The sequence below is a fragment of the Stenella coeruleoalba genome, assembly GCF_951394435.1.
Source record: "Stenella coeruleoalba genome assembly, chromosome: 1".
Taxonomy (NCBI): domain Eukaryota; kingdom Metazoa; phylum Chordata; class Mammalia; order Artiodactyla; family Delphinidae; genus Stenella; species Stenella coeruleoalba.
Genome location: NC_137169.1, coordinates 168,267,328 through 168,280,349, shown reverse-complemented (window position 1 = coordinate 168,280,349; position 13,022 = coordinate 168,267,328). Strand labels below are relative to the sequence as shown.

At 37.4% G+C, this 13,022-nt stretch overlaps 1 protein-coding gene and 1 pseudogene across 5 annotated transcripts in view; one reads left to right on the top strand and one right to left on the bottom strand.

Moving 5' to 3' along the window:
• Window positions 1–13,022, bottom strand: part of RPS6KC1 (ribosomal protein S6 kinase C1) — a 224,560-nt gene that overhangs the window by 186,663 nt on the left and 24,875 nt on the right. For all 4 annotated transcript variants that reach the window (XM_079905424.1, XM_079905429.1, XM_079905425.1 and 1 more), the window contains one exon: window positions 11,648–11,768. In XM_079905424.1, coding sequence (XP_079761550.1) covers window positions 11,648–11,768 — 121 coding nt within the window. The remainder of the gene's footprint in view (window positions 1–11,647; window positions 11,769–13,022) is intronic.
• On the top strand, window positions 10,676–11,636 carry LOC307177943 (NADH dehydrogenase [ubiquinone] flavoprotein 2, mitochondrial-like; annotated as a pseudogene). The gene has a single exon. The product of its transcript is annotated as an NADH dehydrogenase [ubiquinone] flavoprotein 2, mitochondrial-like (transcript).

Sequence of the window (13,022 nt, the reverse complement as noted above, 5' to 3'; positions counted from 1 at the left end):
AGTGGTTGAGAGTCCGCCTGCCGATGCAAGGGACACGGGTTCGTGCCCCAGTCGGGAGGATCCCACATGCCGCGGAGAGGCTAGGCCCATGAGCCATGGCCGCTGAGCCTGCGCGTCCGGAGCCTGTGCTCCGCAATGGGAGAGGCCACGACAGTGAAAGGCCTGCATACCGCAAAAAAAAAAAAAAAGAATAGAACTGAACATGTAAAAATTTGTTTGGCAAAAGCTATCATAAACAACTCTGAAATATGTACATGTACGTGAATATAAAAATATATGTGTACATATACATGTATATATGCAGGTTTGTATATGAATGGAAGTATGTATTATGTATGCATTGTAATATGTATGTACATAAATGCATTGTGTTTCCCAACTATAGCAGCTGAAAGAGCCTAAAAGCAAGCTACCATGAGCTTATCTACTGCCCAGGCAGTTGTCTCTTTGTCTCTGTGGCAGCCAGAGTCCAGCCAAAAAAATGGAATCCACACAACAATTTGAACAGGAAAAGTCTTACAAAGAATTATTAACTATTTACACAAGATTAACTACTAAGAAGAAATAAAAGAGAACTATAAGGAATATCCTAGGGTGGAGAGAGAAAACCAAAGGCAGTACTTGTAAGGGGCGCCTCGTCCCCAAGGCTGGACTTCAGATCTCATGGAGACTGTGGCTGCAGCACACTGGGTAAGAGGAGTTAGCTGAGCTGCCCGAGCCACACCTGTTCCATAGTAGGAGGGCCAAAGTCGGTGCGCAAGAACTGCAGGCTGGAACTGACAAACAAGAAATTTTGCTGTGGTGTCAGCAGGCCAAGGGTGGAAGGCAGGAAGCCCCAGATAGGAACTGGCAACAAAATTTGCTAGAGGATGAGCACACTGGGCAGCCCACACACGCACATGCCACTGGCAACACAGCAAGCAGGAATAGAAGTACACCCAAACCCTATCTCCCGCAGGGTCCCTCCAACACCCTCTGCAGATTAAGTTTATACATGCCAGTTGGAACAGTAGGTCCAATAAGGCAATAAAAGGTTGATTTGGAGCTAAAATGCAATAAATTGATAACTAACATAGTTTCTAAAATCATTCCCCACAAAAAGCAACCAGGGCTCTGTGAAAAGACGGCTGATTCCAGGGCTGGAGCATAATAAATTCAAGATGAGCAATGAACATCTTCTTATGCCTAAAAGTAAGAAGTACTTTAAAAGAAAAAATTTGATAGGAAGAAGTTACAAGGACAGAAAAGCCAGAGTAAAAGGTCTCCTACTGGTCAAAACTAGGACAATTTGAGCATCAAAATAATTAAGTACATTAATGAATTCTAAACTATTAGGGGAAAAAAATAGGTATATGTGTCCAAATAAATAATGGATAGATGGATAAATATACAGACAGATACAATACACAGACATATAGCTGTATAGACAGATAAACAGATACAAGTAAAAAGAAGAATAGTTAACAAAGATACACAGATAAAGTGAGAAGGGAGGATAATCATTAATGTGGAAGGGGTGCTGGAACTGGAAAAATCATTATTTTGTAGCCATCATGCAAACATTGGTTCATGCAAGAATCAATGGATGCTAAATCTAAGAGGCAATTTTGTAGAAGAGCAGGATATATTCATGATCTTAAAAGTTTTGGAAGAAAGGAAGGAAGAAGGAAGGGAGAGAGGGATGGAGACATGGAGGGAGGGAGGAAGGTGAATATATGCGATAGTCTAAAAAATGACCCCAAAGATACCAGGTCCAAATTCCTGGAACTTGTAGATGATATGTTATTTGGACAAAGAGTCTTTGCACTTTTGATTAAGGATCTTGAGATTATCCTGAATTATCAGGGTGGGCACTAAATGCCATCACAAATGTTCTTATAAGAGAGAAACAGAGAGAGATTTCACAGAGAAGGCAATATGAAGATGAAGCAGACAGGGGTTTGAAGATGAGGGCTTTGAAGACTGACATGATGCTGGCACAAGCCAAGGAACACACCCAGTCACCAAAAACTGAAAGAGGCAAGGAACATATTCTTCCCTAGAGGCTCTAGGCCCTGCTGACGCCTTGATTTCTGCCCAAAGATACTTATTTCAGACTTCTGGCCCCCAGAACTGCAAGAAAATAAAGTTCTATTGTTTTAAGCCACCACAAAAACAATCCTTCCTTTAATTTCTCTCTCCTCTCACATTTTACTAAAAGCAGCAAGAAGAAACCACACCATACTTATAAACACTCTGGTTGGAAATCTCCTTAGCTACATTACCCTCTTCTTTGGTACATTTTCTACTTTCCAAATAACTGTATGCAACCATGTGGCTAGACTTTCTGCAACTACATAAGAAGGATCCACTACCTTCCTCTAATTTCCAGTAACAGTTACCTGATTTTCCTGCAAACCCTCACCTGCAGTCTTATCAACGACCGTGAGGCTTCTATGAATAGCTTCTTCAGGACACTTCAGGCCCTCACACTCTCCTCAAAGCCCATGGCTCATTCCAAAGCCACTCTCCACATTTTTTGGTTTTTGTCATAACAGCACTCTACTTACAGGTTAAAAAAAAAAAAATCTATTAAGTAGTCATTGTTATGTAACAAACTACCCCCAAACTTAGCAGCCTACAACAATAAACATTAGTATCTCACACAACCTCGGATAGTTAGGAATCCAAAAGTGGCTTGGCTGGATGGTTCTAGCTCAAGGTCTCTCATGAGGCTGCAGTCAAGCTGTCAGTCAGTGTTGCAATCATCTCAAAGTTCTACAGGAACTGGAGAATCTGCATCTAAGTTCATTCACATGGTTGTGCCAGGTGTCAGATGCCTGCAGGGTGTTGGCTGTTGCCCCCTGTTCCTCTCCATAGGGGCCTCGTCATAGGCTGCATGAGTGTCCTTACAATATGAAAGCTGGTAAACCTCAGAGCAAGTAATGAGAGAGAGGGAGGGAACATCCCCAAGAGAGAAGCCATGGCCTTTACAACCTAATCTCAGAAATGACATACTGTCACTTTTCCTTATGCTACTGGTCCCAAAGACCAATCCCTGGGAAGAGAAGACACCAATGTGTAACTAGCAGGAGAGGAGGATTACAGGTGGCCATCTTGGAGACTGTCTACCACAAAAGGCACGGTCCAAATATTTAGCAAACTAGCATGCAGCATGAATTTGACTTACCTATGTAGTATAAGAAAAAAAGACTCTATTAAAACTACATTGTCCTAAATGTAAGGCCAGACACTATCAAACTCTTAGAGGAAAACACAGGAAGAACACTCTTTGACATAAATCACAGTAAGATCCTTTTTGACCCACCTCCTAGAGAAATGGAAATAAAAACAAACAAATGGGACTTAATGAAACTTAAAAGCTTTTGCACAGCAAAGGAAACCATAAACAAGACCAAAAGACAACCCTCAGAATGGGAGAAAATATTTGTAAATGAAGCAACGACAAAGGATTAATCTCCAGAATATACAAGCAGCTCATGCAGCTCAATAACAAAAAAACAAACAACCCAATCCAAAAATGGGCAGAAGACCTAAATAGACATTTCTCCAAAGAAGATATACAGACTGCCAACAAACACATGAAAGAATGCTCAACATCATTAATCATTAGAGAAATGTAAATCAAAACTACAATGAGATATCATCTCACACCAGTCAGAATGGCCATCATCAAAAAATCTAGAAACAATAAATGCTCGAGAGGGTGTGGAGAAAAGGGAACTCTCCAACACTTTTGATAATCACCATTCTAATGAGCATGAGGGGGTACCTAACTGTGATTTTGATTTGCATTTCCCTAATAATTAGTGATGTTGAACATCTTTTATGTTCCTGTTGGACATCTGTATGTCTTTGGAAAAAGATCTATTCAGACTTTCTGCCCATTTTTTAATCAGGGTGTTTGGTTTTCTTTGTTGTTGAGTTGTATGAGTTCTTTATATATTTTGGATATTAACCCTTTATCAGATATACGATTCGCAAGTACCTTCTCCCACTCAGTAAGTTGTATTTTCATTCTGTTAATGGTTTCATTTGCTGTGCTGAAGCTTTTTAGTTTGATGTCATCCCATTTATTTTTGCCTTTATTTCCTTTGCCTGAGGAGACATATCCAAAAAGTTATTGCTAAGACTAGTATCAAAGAGAGTACTGCCTATGCTTTCTTCTAGGAATTTTATGCTTTCAGATCTGACATTCAAATCTTTAATCCATTTTGAGTTAATTTCTGTATATGGTATAAAGTAGTGGTCTAGTTTCATTCTTTTGCATGTGTCTATCTACTTTTCCCAACACCATTTATTGAAGCGACTTTCCTTTCTCCACTGTACTTTCTTGGCTACTTCGTTGTAATTAGTTATCCATATATGTCTGGGTTTATTTCTGGGCTCTCAATTCTGTCCCATTGATCTGTATGCCTGTTTTCTGCCAATAACATGCTATTTTGATTAGTACAGCTTTGTAGTATAATTTGAAATCAGGGAGTGTGATATCTCCAGCTTTGTTCATTTTTCTCAGGATTATTTTGGCTGTTCTGGGTCTTTTGTGATTCCATACAAATTTTAGGATTTTTTGTTCAATTTCTGTGAAAAATGTTGAGATTTTGACAGTGATCGCATTGAATCTGTAGATTGCTTTAGGTAATATGGACACTTTAACAATGTTAATTCTTCCAATCCATGAACATGGGATACCTTTACATTACTTTGTGTCTTCTTCAATTTCTTTCAACAATGCCTTACAGTTCTCAGCGTACAAATCTGTCACCTCCTTGGTTAAGTTTATTCCTAGGTATTTTATTCTTTTTGTTGGGATTACAAATGGGACTGTTTTCTTAATTTCTCTTTCTGCTAGTTAATTGTTAGGGTATAAAAATGCAACAGAGTTTTGTACTTTTATTCCCTACCCTGCAAATTTACTATATTCGTTTAACATCTCTAATAGTTTTTTGGTGAAATCTTTAGGGGTTTCTATATATAAAATCATGTCATCTGCAAATAGTGACAGTTTTACTTCCTCCTTTCCCATTTGGATGGCTTTTATTTCTTTTTCTTGCCTAACTGCTCTGGGTAGGACTTCCAATACTATGTTGAATAAGAGTGGCAACAGCAGGCATCCTGATCCCACTGATAGAAGAATACCTTTCAGTTTTTCACCACTGAATATGATGGTAGCTATGAGTTTGTCATATATGGCCTTTATTATGTTTAGACACGTTTATGTTTAGGTACATTTCTTCTGTACCCATTTTATTTTATTGAAAGTTTTTATCATAAATGGATATTGAAAACTGTCAAATGCTTTTTCTGCATCTATCGAAATGATCATATGATTTTTATCCTTCATTTCATTAATGTGGTGTAGAACGTTAATTGATTTGCAGACACTGAACCATCCTTGCATCCCTGGAAGGAATGTCACTTGATCTTGGTGTATTATCCTTTTAATGTATTGTTGTATTCAATTTGTTTAATATTTTGTTGAAGATTTTTGCATCTATGCTCATCAGAGATACTGGCCTGTAATTTTCTCTTTTGTGTGTTGTCCTTATCTGGCTTTGGTATCAGGGTAATGTTGGCCTCATAAAATGTGTTAAGAACCATTCCCTTGTTTTCAATATATTTGGAAGGGTTTGAGAAGGACAGGTATTAAATCTTCTTCGAATGTTTCACAGAATTCACCAGTGAAGCCATCTGGTCCTGGACTTCTGTTTTTTTTGGGAGGTTTTTGGTTACTGTTTCAATCTCTTTACTAGTAATCAGTCTATTCAGATTTTATATTTCTTCATGTTTCAGACTTGAAAGCTTGTATCTAAGAACTTATCCAATTCTTACAGGCTGTCCAATTCGCTGGCATATTTGTTCATATCAGTCTCTTATATAATCCTTTGTATTTCAGTGTAACTTCACCTCTTTCATTTCCGATTTTATTTATTTGAGCCTTCTCTTTTTTTCTTAGTGAGTCTAGCTAAAGGTTTGTCAATTTTGTTTACCTTTTCAAAGAACCAGCTCTTAGTTTCACTGATCTTTTCTTTCATTTAATTCTTTATTTCATTTATTTCCACTCTGATTTTTATTACATTCTTCCTTCTACTGACTTTGTGCTTCATTTGTTCTTTTCTTCTAGTTCCTTTAGCTGTAAGGTTAGATTATTTGAGATTCTTCTTGTTTCCTGAAGTAGGCCTATACTGCTATAAACTTCTGTTTTAGAACTGCTTTTGCTGCATCCCACAGATTCTGGTACATCTTATTTTCATGTCTTTTTTTGATTCCTTCATTGACCAATAGCTGTTCAGCAGCATGTTGTTTAGTCTCCATATATTTGTGACCTTTTCCAGCCTTCTTGTAGTTGATCAGTCTTCTTAAAGAGACTTGACATTTGTCCCAACATATGGTCTATCCTTGAGAACACTCCATGTGCACTTGAGAAAAATGTGTATTCTGTTGCTTTTGGATGGAATGTTCTGTATATGTCTATTTAATAAGTCTAGTCTAATGTTTCATTTAAGGCCAACATTTCCTTGTTGACTTTCTGTCTGGATGATCTATCCATTGATGTAAGTGGGGTGTTAAAGTCCCCTACTATTATTATGTTGCTGTCAGTTTCTCCCTTTACGACTGTTATATAATTGCTTTATATATTTTGGTGCTATGTTAGATGTATATATTATTAGTAAATGTCATGTCTTCTTGACAGACTGTTCCCTTTACCATTATATAATGACCATCTTTGTCTCGTTAGTTTTTTGACTTGAAGTCTATTTTTGTCTAAGTATGGCTACACCTGCTTTCTTTTGGCTGCCATTTGCTTGGAGTATCATCTTCCATCTCTTTACAGTGAGCCTGTATTTGTCTTTAGAGCTGAGTATCCCAGAGGCCACAAATAGTTGGGTCTTATTTTTTAATCCATCTGGTCACTGTTTCTTTTGATTGAATTCAATCCATTTACATTTCGGATGATTAGTGACATATGAAGACTTAGTACTGACATTTATTTATCATTTTCTGGTTGCTCTCTATCTTCATTGTTTTTTTTTCTTGTGTTTGTGTCTGCCATTTTAGTTTGGTGTTCTTGGGGGGGGGGGGTTTTAAGATTTTTTTATTTTTAATATTTATTTATTTGGTTGCAGCTCACCGGCTCCTTAGTTGTGGCATGAATGTGGGATCTAGTTCCCTGACCAGGGATCGAACCCAGGCCCCATGCATTGGGAGTGCAGAATCTTATCCACTGCAACACCAGAGCAGTCCCAGTTTGGTGTTTTTCTGTGATGTTTTGCTCAGTTTTCTCTTTTTTATGTTTCATGTTTCTGCTCTAGATTTTTTGTTTTGTGGTTATCATAAGGTTTGTATAAAACATCTCATAGATAAGATAGTCCTTTTTATGCTGATAGTATCATACCTTCATTTGCCTATACAGTTCCATTCTTTCCCTCTTCCCGTTTTATGTTTCTTTTTTCCCCTTTTATGTTTTTGTTGTCACATATTATCCATTATGTTGTGAGTTAATTACCAAGTTGAAGTAGCTAGTTATTTTTAATGCTTTTTTTCCCTTTAATCTTTATGTCACAATTGTGTTTAACAACCTATTCTGCCACAGAGCTGTACTTTCTGATTCTATCTATTTATCACCTTACTCGAAGTTTTGTGTACTTTTGCCTTTCCATTTCAGGTAGAAGAGCTCCTTTCAACATTTCTTATAAGACAGGTATAATGGTGATAAATTACCTTAGCTTTTGTTTGTGTGGGCAAGCCTTTATTTCTCCTTCATATGAAGGACGACTTTGCCAGATAGACTATTCTTGGCTGACATTTTTTATCTTTCAGTATTCTGAGTATGTCATCACACTCTCTCCCAGACAATAGAGTTTCTGATAAGAAATCTGCTGAAAGCCCAATGGGGGGGTACCTTTGCAGGTTACTATCTTTTTTCCCTTGGCTGCCTTTAAAATTCTTTCCTTATCATTGACTTTTGACAGTGCATCAGCGGGATCACATGCCCTGCTGCATGGTCCCCTGTGGCTGCAGGTGCCATTGCAGCTGGAAGGCCAGAGTCATGTGCGCTGCCTCCACTGCTGTTACCGCATTCTCTGGGGCTGTGGACTCAGTCACCATGGCCAGGGGCTGGAGTTGCAGGTACCACCTCCACTGTTCCCCTGGTTCCACCTCCTCTATGTGCTCAGTCCAGTCACCTTCAGATGTAAAAATGTGTGGATCTCTTCAGCATCCTGTTCTGTTAGGCAAAGGAAACTTTGTTGAGTTGTTTTACTAGTTATAGACTGAAGGGGAAAGAAGGGATCATCTCATGCTACCATGATCCTGACGCTGCTCTCCAGGAAACTACTGCTTTTTATTGAACATTCTTCTATTAGCTTTGTTTTGTGCTTTGTTTTTCAATTTTCTTAGGTATACCTGCATTACTTTGACTTCTAAAGTTATTCCAATGTATAAAGAATACTGATGTTAAAATTATTTGAAAACAATAATGCAATATGCAACAAAAGTCACAGAAATATGCATACCCTTTGACCAAGCAATTTTGCTCCCAGGAATTTATCCTAATTAAATAATTGCACATCTGCATTACAGTGTACAAATAAGAATATTAAGCAGTGTTGTTTATAATACCAAAAAGCTAAAAATAATATATGAGTAAAAGGTTGGTTAATAAATCATGGTATATACAAAAACTGAAATACTATGCATCTATTTAATAATGTAGATTCTTTTATTGATACGAAAAGACAATCACAATATACCACTGTATGAAAAAGAGGTTTCAAGACTACATTTAGCAAGACTTCAATTTTGAAGTTTAAACGTACAGAAAGGTAAAGAAGCATGTGCATACTCATATGTACACACAAGCACAAGCACACACAGACACACACACACAGAGTCTAAAAATTATGCTAAAATGTTATACCATCTAGGAAATGGTATTAAGGTTGAATTTTTATTTTAAGTAGTTTTCTGTATCATCTGAGTTATTTGCATATGGTACTTTATAACCTGAAAAAAAAAACTGTCTAGTTTGAAAAATAACGTCCATATACTTTGACTCTACAACTCCACATGCAGAAATTGATTTTTAAAAAATAACAGGATGGGACTTCCCTGGTGGCGCAGTGGCTAAGAATCTGCCCGCCAATGCAGGGGACATGGGTTCGAGCCCTGGTCCAGGAAGATCCCACATGCCATGAAGCAACTAAGCCCATGCTCCACAACTACTAAGCCTGCGCTCTAGAACCTGTGAGCCACAACTATTGAGCCCACATGCCACAACTACTGAAGCCTGCATGCCTAGAGCCTGTGCTCCGCAACAAGAGAAGACGCCACAATGAGAACCCGTGCACTGCAACAAACAGTAGCCCCCACTCGCCACAACTAGAGAAAGCCAGCACGCAGCAATGAAGACTCAACACAGCCAAAAATTAATTAATTTTAAAATAAATAACAGGATGAATATAAAGCTGTCCATACAAGAAAATTTATGGTAAAGTTATAGAAAAAACAAGAAATAACATTCTGTACTCTGTTGGTCAAGGTCCAGTCAAGGGATTAAAAAACATATCAATTATTTTAACAAAGAGAATTTTTTTAACAAAGAGAATTTAATATTAAAAAAAAGTAAACTAAGGGCTTTCCTGGTGGCGCAGTGGTTGAGAGTCCGCCTGCCGATGCAGGGGACACGGGTTCGTGCCCTGGAGCGGCTGGGCCCGTGAGCCATGGTCGCTGAGCCTGCACGTCCAGAGCCTGTGCTCCGCAATGGAAGAGGCCACAACAGTGAGAGGCCCGTGTACCGCAAAAAATAAAAGAAAAAGAAAAAGTAAACTAAGTAAGTGAAAACGAAGGCAAAAAAAGGAACACCAAAGTATCAAAATAACAGAAAATAACAAGTGTTGGCAAGGAGGAAGAGAAACTGGAACCGTTATGCACAGCTAGTGGAAATGTAAAATAGAGCAGCCACTAAGGAAAACAATATGATGGTTCCTCAGAAAATTAAAAATAAAATTACCATATGATCCAGTAATTCCACTTTCGGTATATACCCAAAAGAATTAAAAGCAGGAATTGAACTGATATGTGTACACCCATGTTCACAGCAGTATTATTTTTAATAGCCAAAGGGTAAAAGCAATCAAAGTGTTCACTGATGAATGAAAAAATAAACAAAATGGTGTCTACACACACAATGGACTATATTCAGACACAAGAAGGAAATTTTGACACATGCTATTGATACAACATAGGTGAATCTTGAGAAATTATGCTAAGTGAAATGAGCCAGTCACAAAAGGACAAATACTGTATGATTTCACTTATATGAGGTGTCGATCCACAGTTGGTTGAATCCATAGATGCAGAACCTGCAGATCCAGAGGGCTGACTACACAACACCATTTTATATAAGCGACTTGAGCATCCACAGATTCTGGTATCCACAGGGCGTCCTGGAACCAATCCCCCACAGACACCAAGGGACAACTGTATAAGAATAATTCAATGTCACCTCATGTTCCTACAGAGTTTTTCTATTTGCTTCATCGGTTAGAGTTTGAGTTGTTGTTCTGGTGCTGTTTTCTCATGAAAGAAAGGAGTAAATGCATTCTGAGTTAACAAAACCACAGCAAGAACATGAAAAAACAGGTGACCTGAAAGGTCTGCAGTTTGGCCTGCCATGTTCCTCTCCATGGCACTCGGGCCCACGCGGCCTGCCTCACTGCCCAGTGGGGAAGACATATAAGGAATTTGCATAAGACAACTGTGCAGAATGGAGCTGGAGGAGCCTTATTTGTGCAGAGAGATACTCCTGAGAATAACCCAGATACTCCATTTGATTTCACACCAGAAAACTATAAGAGGATAGAGGCCATTGTAAAAAACTACCCAGAAGGGCATAAAGCAGCAGCTGTGCTTCCAGTCCTGGATTTAGCCCAAAGACATAATGGATGGCTGCCCATCTCTGCTATGAACAAGGCTGCAAAAGTTTTATAAATACCTCCAATGAGAGTATATGAAGTAGCAACTTTTTATACAATGTATAATAGAGGGCCAGTTGAAAGTATCATATTCAAGTCTGCACTACTATACCTTGCATGCTTTGAAATTCTGACAGCATACTGGAGACTACTCAGAAAAAGCTTGGAATAAAGGTTGGGGAGACTACACCTGACAAACTTTTCACTCTTATAGAAGTGGAATGTTTAGGGGCCTGTGTAAATGCACCAATGATTCAAATAAATGACAACTACTATGAGGATCTGACACTTAAGGATACTGAAGAAATTACTGATGAATCCAAAGCTGGCAAAATCCCAAAATCTGGGCCAAGGAGTGGACGATTCTCATGTGAACCAGCCAGAGGTCTTACCTCTTTGATTGAACCACCTAAAGGCCTTGGCTTTGGTGTGCAAGCAGGCCTTTAATTTATATTCAATAGCAAATATGTCACTGGAGAAATAAAATAGGAATCTCCTATCTTAAAAAAAAAAAAGAACATGAAAAAACAACTTCAATTGCTTGAGGCATGATAGGAATTATCTTAATAAGGGGCTTCTGACTTCATGGTACAGTGTTTCGGTGTTCAGTATATATACATAATTAGCTAATCATCACTTTTCAAAATCACAATTTCAAAATAATCACTTACCAAACACTATTCCTTTAGCAAATGGAGGAAACAATTCTGAACGTCGGAATAAGTTTTTGTGAATTTGCCATAGTTCTTTGTGTAGTTTCTTAAAGTCACTGTATCTCTTCCATACAATTATCTAAAGAGAGAAGATAATTAAATGTGTAACTCACAGTGAAACCACAGATATCTGAAAAACAAATAATCTTTTTATTCAAGTGCTCAAAATTGTCATGCAAAGGCAAACATATACGTTCTAACCAATATGGTTAACTGTCTAAAATTAACTAATAATATTTTATTTAAAAATATAAAGCAGCAATTCTTCCTCAAACTGTTCTGTTTGGGTTTTTAAATTTCATTTTAAACAAGTACTATTTTCTTCATACTAGAAAAATATCAACCTGGTACAAAAAAGGTTTACACTACATAAAATGTCACTTAACCTCTTCAAACATTAATTACTATTACCCTGGAAACGAGTTAGATGTCAAAATATACATTCATCTCAAAAACAGCATGTTTATAAACACAAAGTAGTTTAGACAATTTTTAAACATAAAAAACATACTCAGCACTTGCCTAAAAGAATAATCTGAAAAACACTGAAAAAAAATGGCTTTGTAGCAAATAGTTAACCTAAACTTTTGCATTTCATAAACCTCAATAAAAATAGTAACAAGATTTCTGGAGGCAAGGTAAATCCTGATCAGAATATCACTAAAATTAGGATATTTCAAAAAAACAAAATAACAATCATTTAGATTATACAACATGTAAAAGTTTACTTTCATTAGTTTAAATTATTGTCTAAACTTATTTAGATTAAATTAGAAAGAAAAAAACACTTAATAAAAAGAATTTGACACAGGGCCTTGATGTCGCTGATTCAGCCCCTCAGTTGCCACAAAATAGGGTAAAACTGAGTTTTTAATTCCATTACCTGGTATATTGGGGCCTTTACTTCTGAAAAACCTAATTATTTCACTTCTAACAAACTCAATAGTGTAATGCTAATAAGCAAATCTTAGGCCAAAGAGGTAACCAAGTGTGATTTAAGAGACTTGTCAAAAAATCTACTCCTGTATATAAGAAATTCTTCACTAAACCTGCCATACTATCAAAAATTCTACCATGATTACTAAGTGTCTTGCTTTAATATAGGAGACTTGCTTTTAATCCTAGGAGACTAGTCAGACTATAATATGAATTAATTTAAACAAACTGCTTCCTCCTTATCCTTCCTTTTATTCATTTACTTGACAACAAAAATAGTCATCAAAACAAATATTTTCATGAGCCTACTTTATGCTAGGCACTGTGTTGGCACAAAGGATGAAGAAATGAGAAACAAAGTCCCTCCCTTAAAGAGTTCCCTGTCAAATTAGGAAGA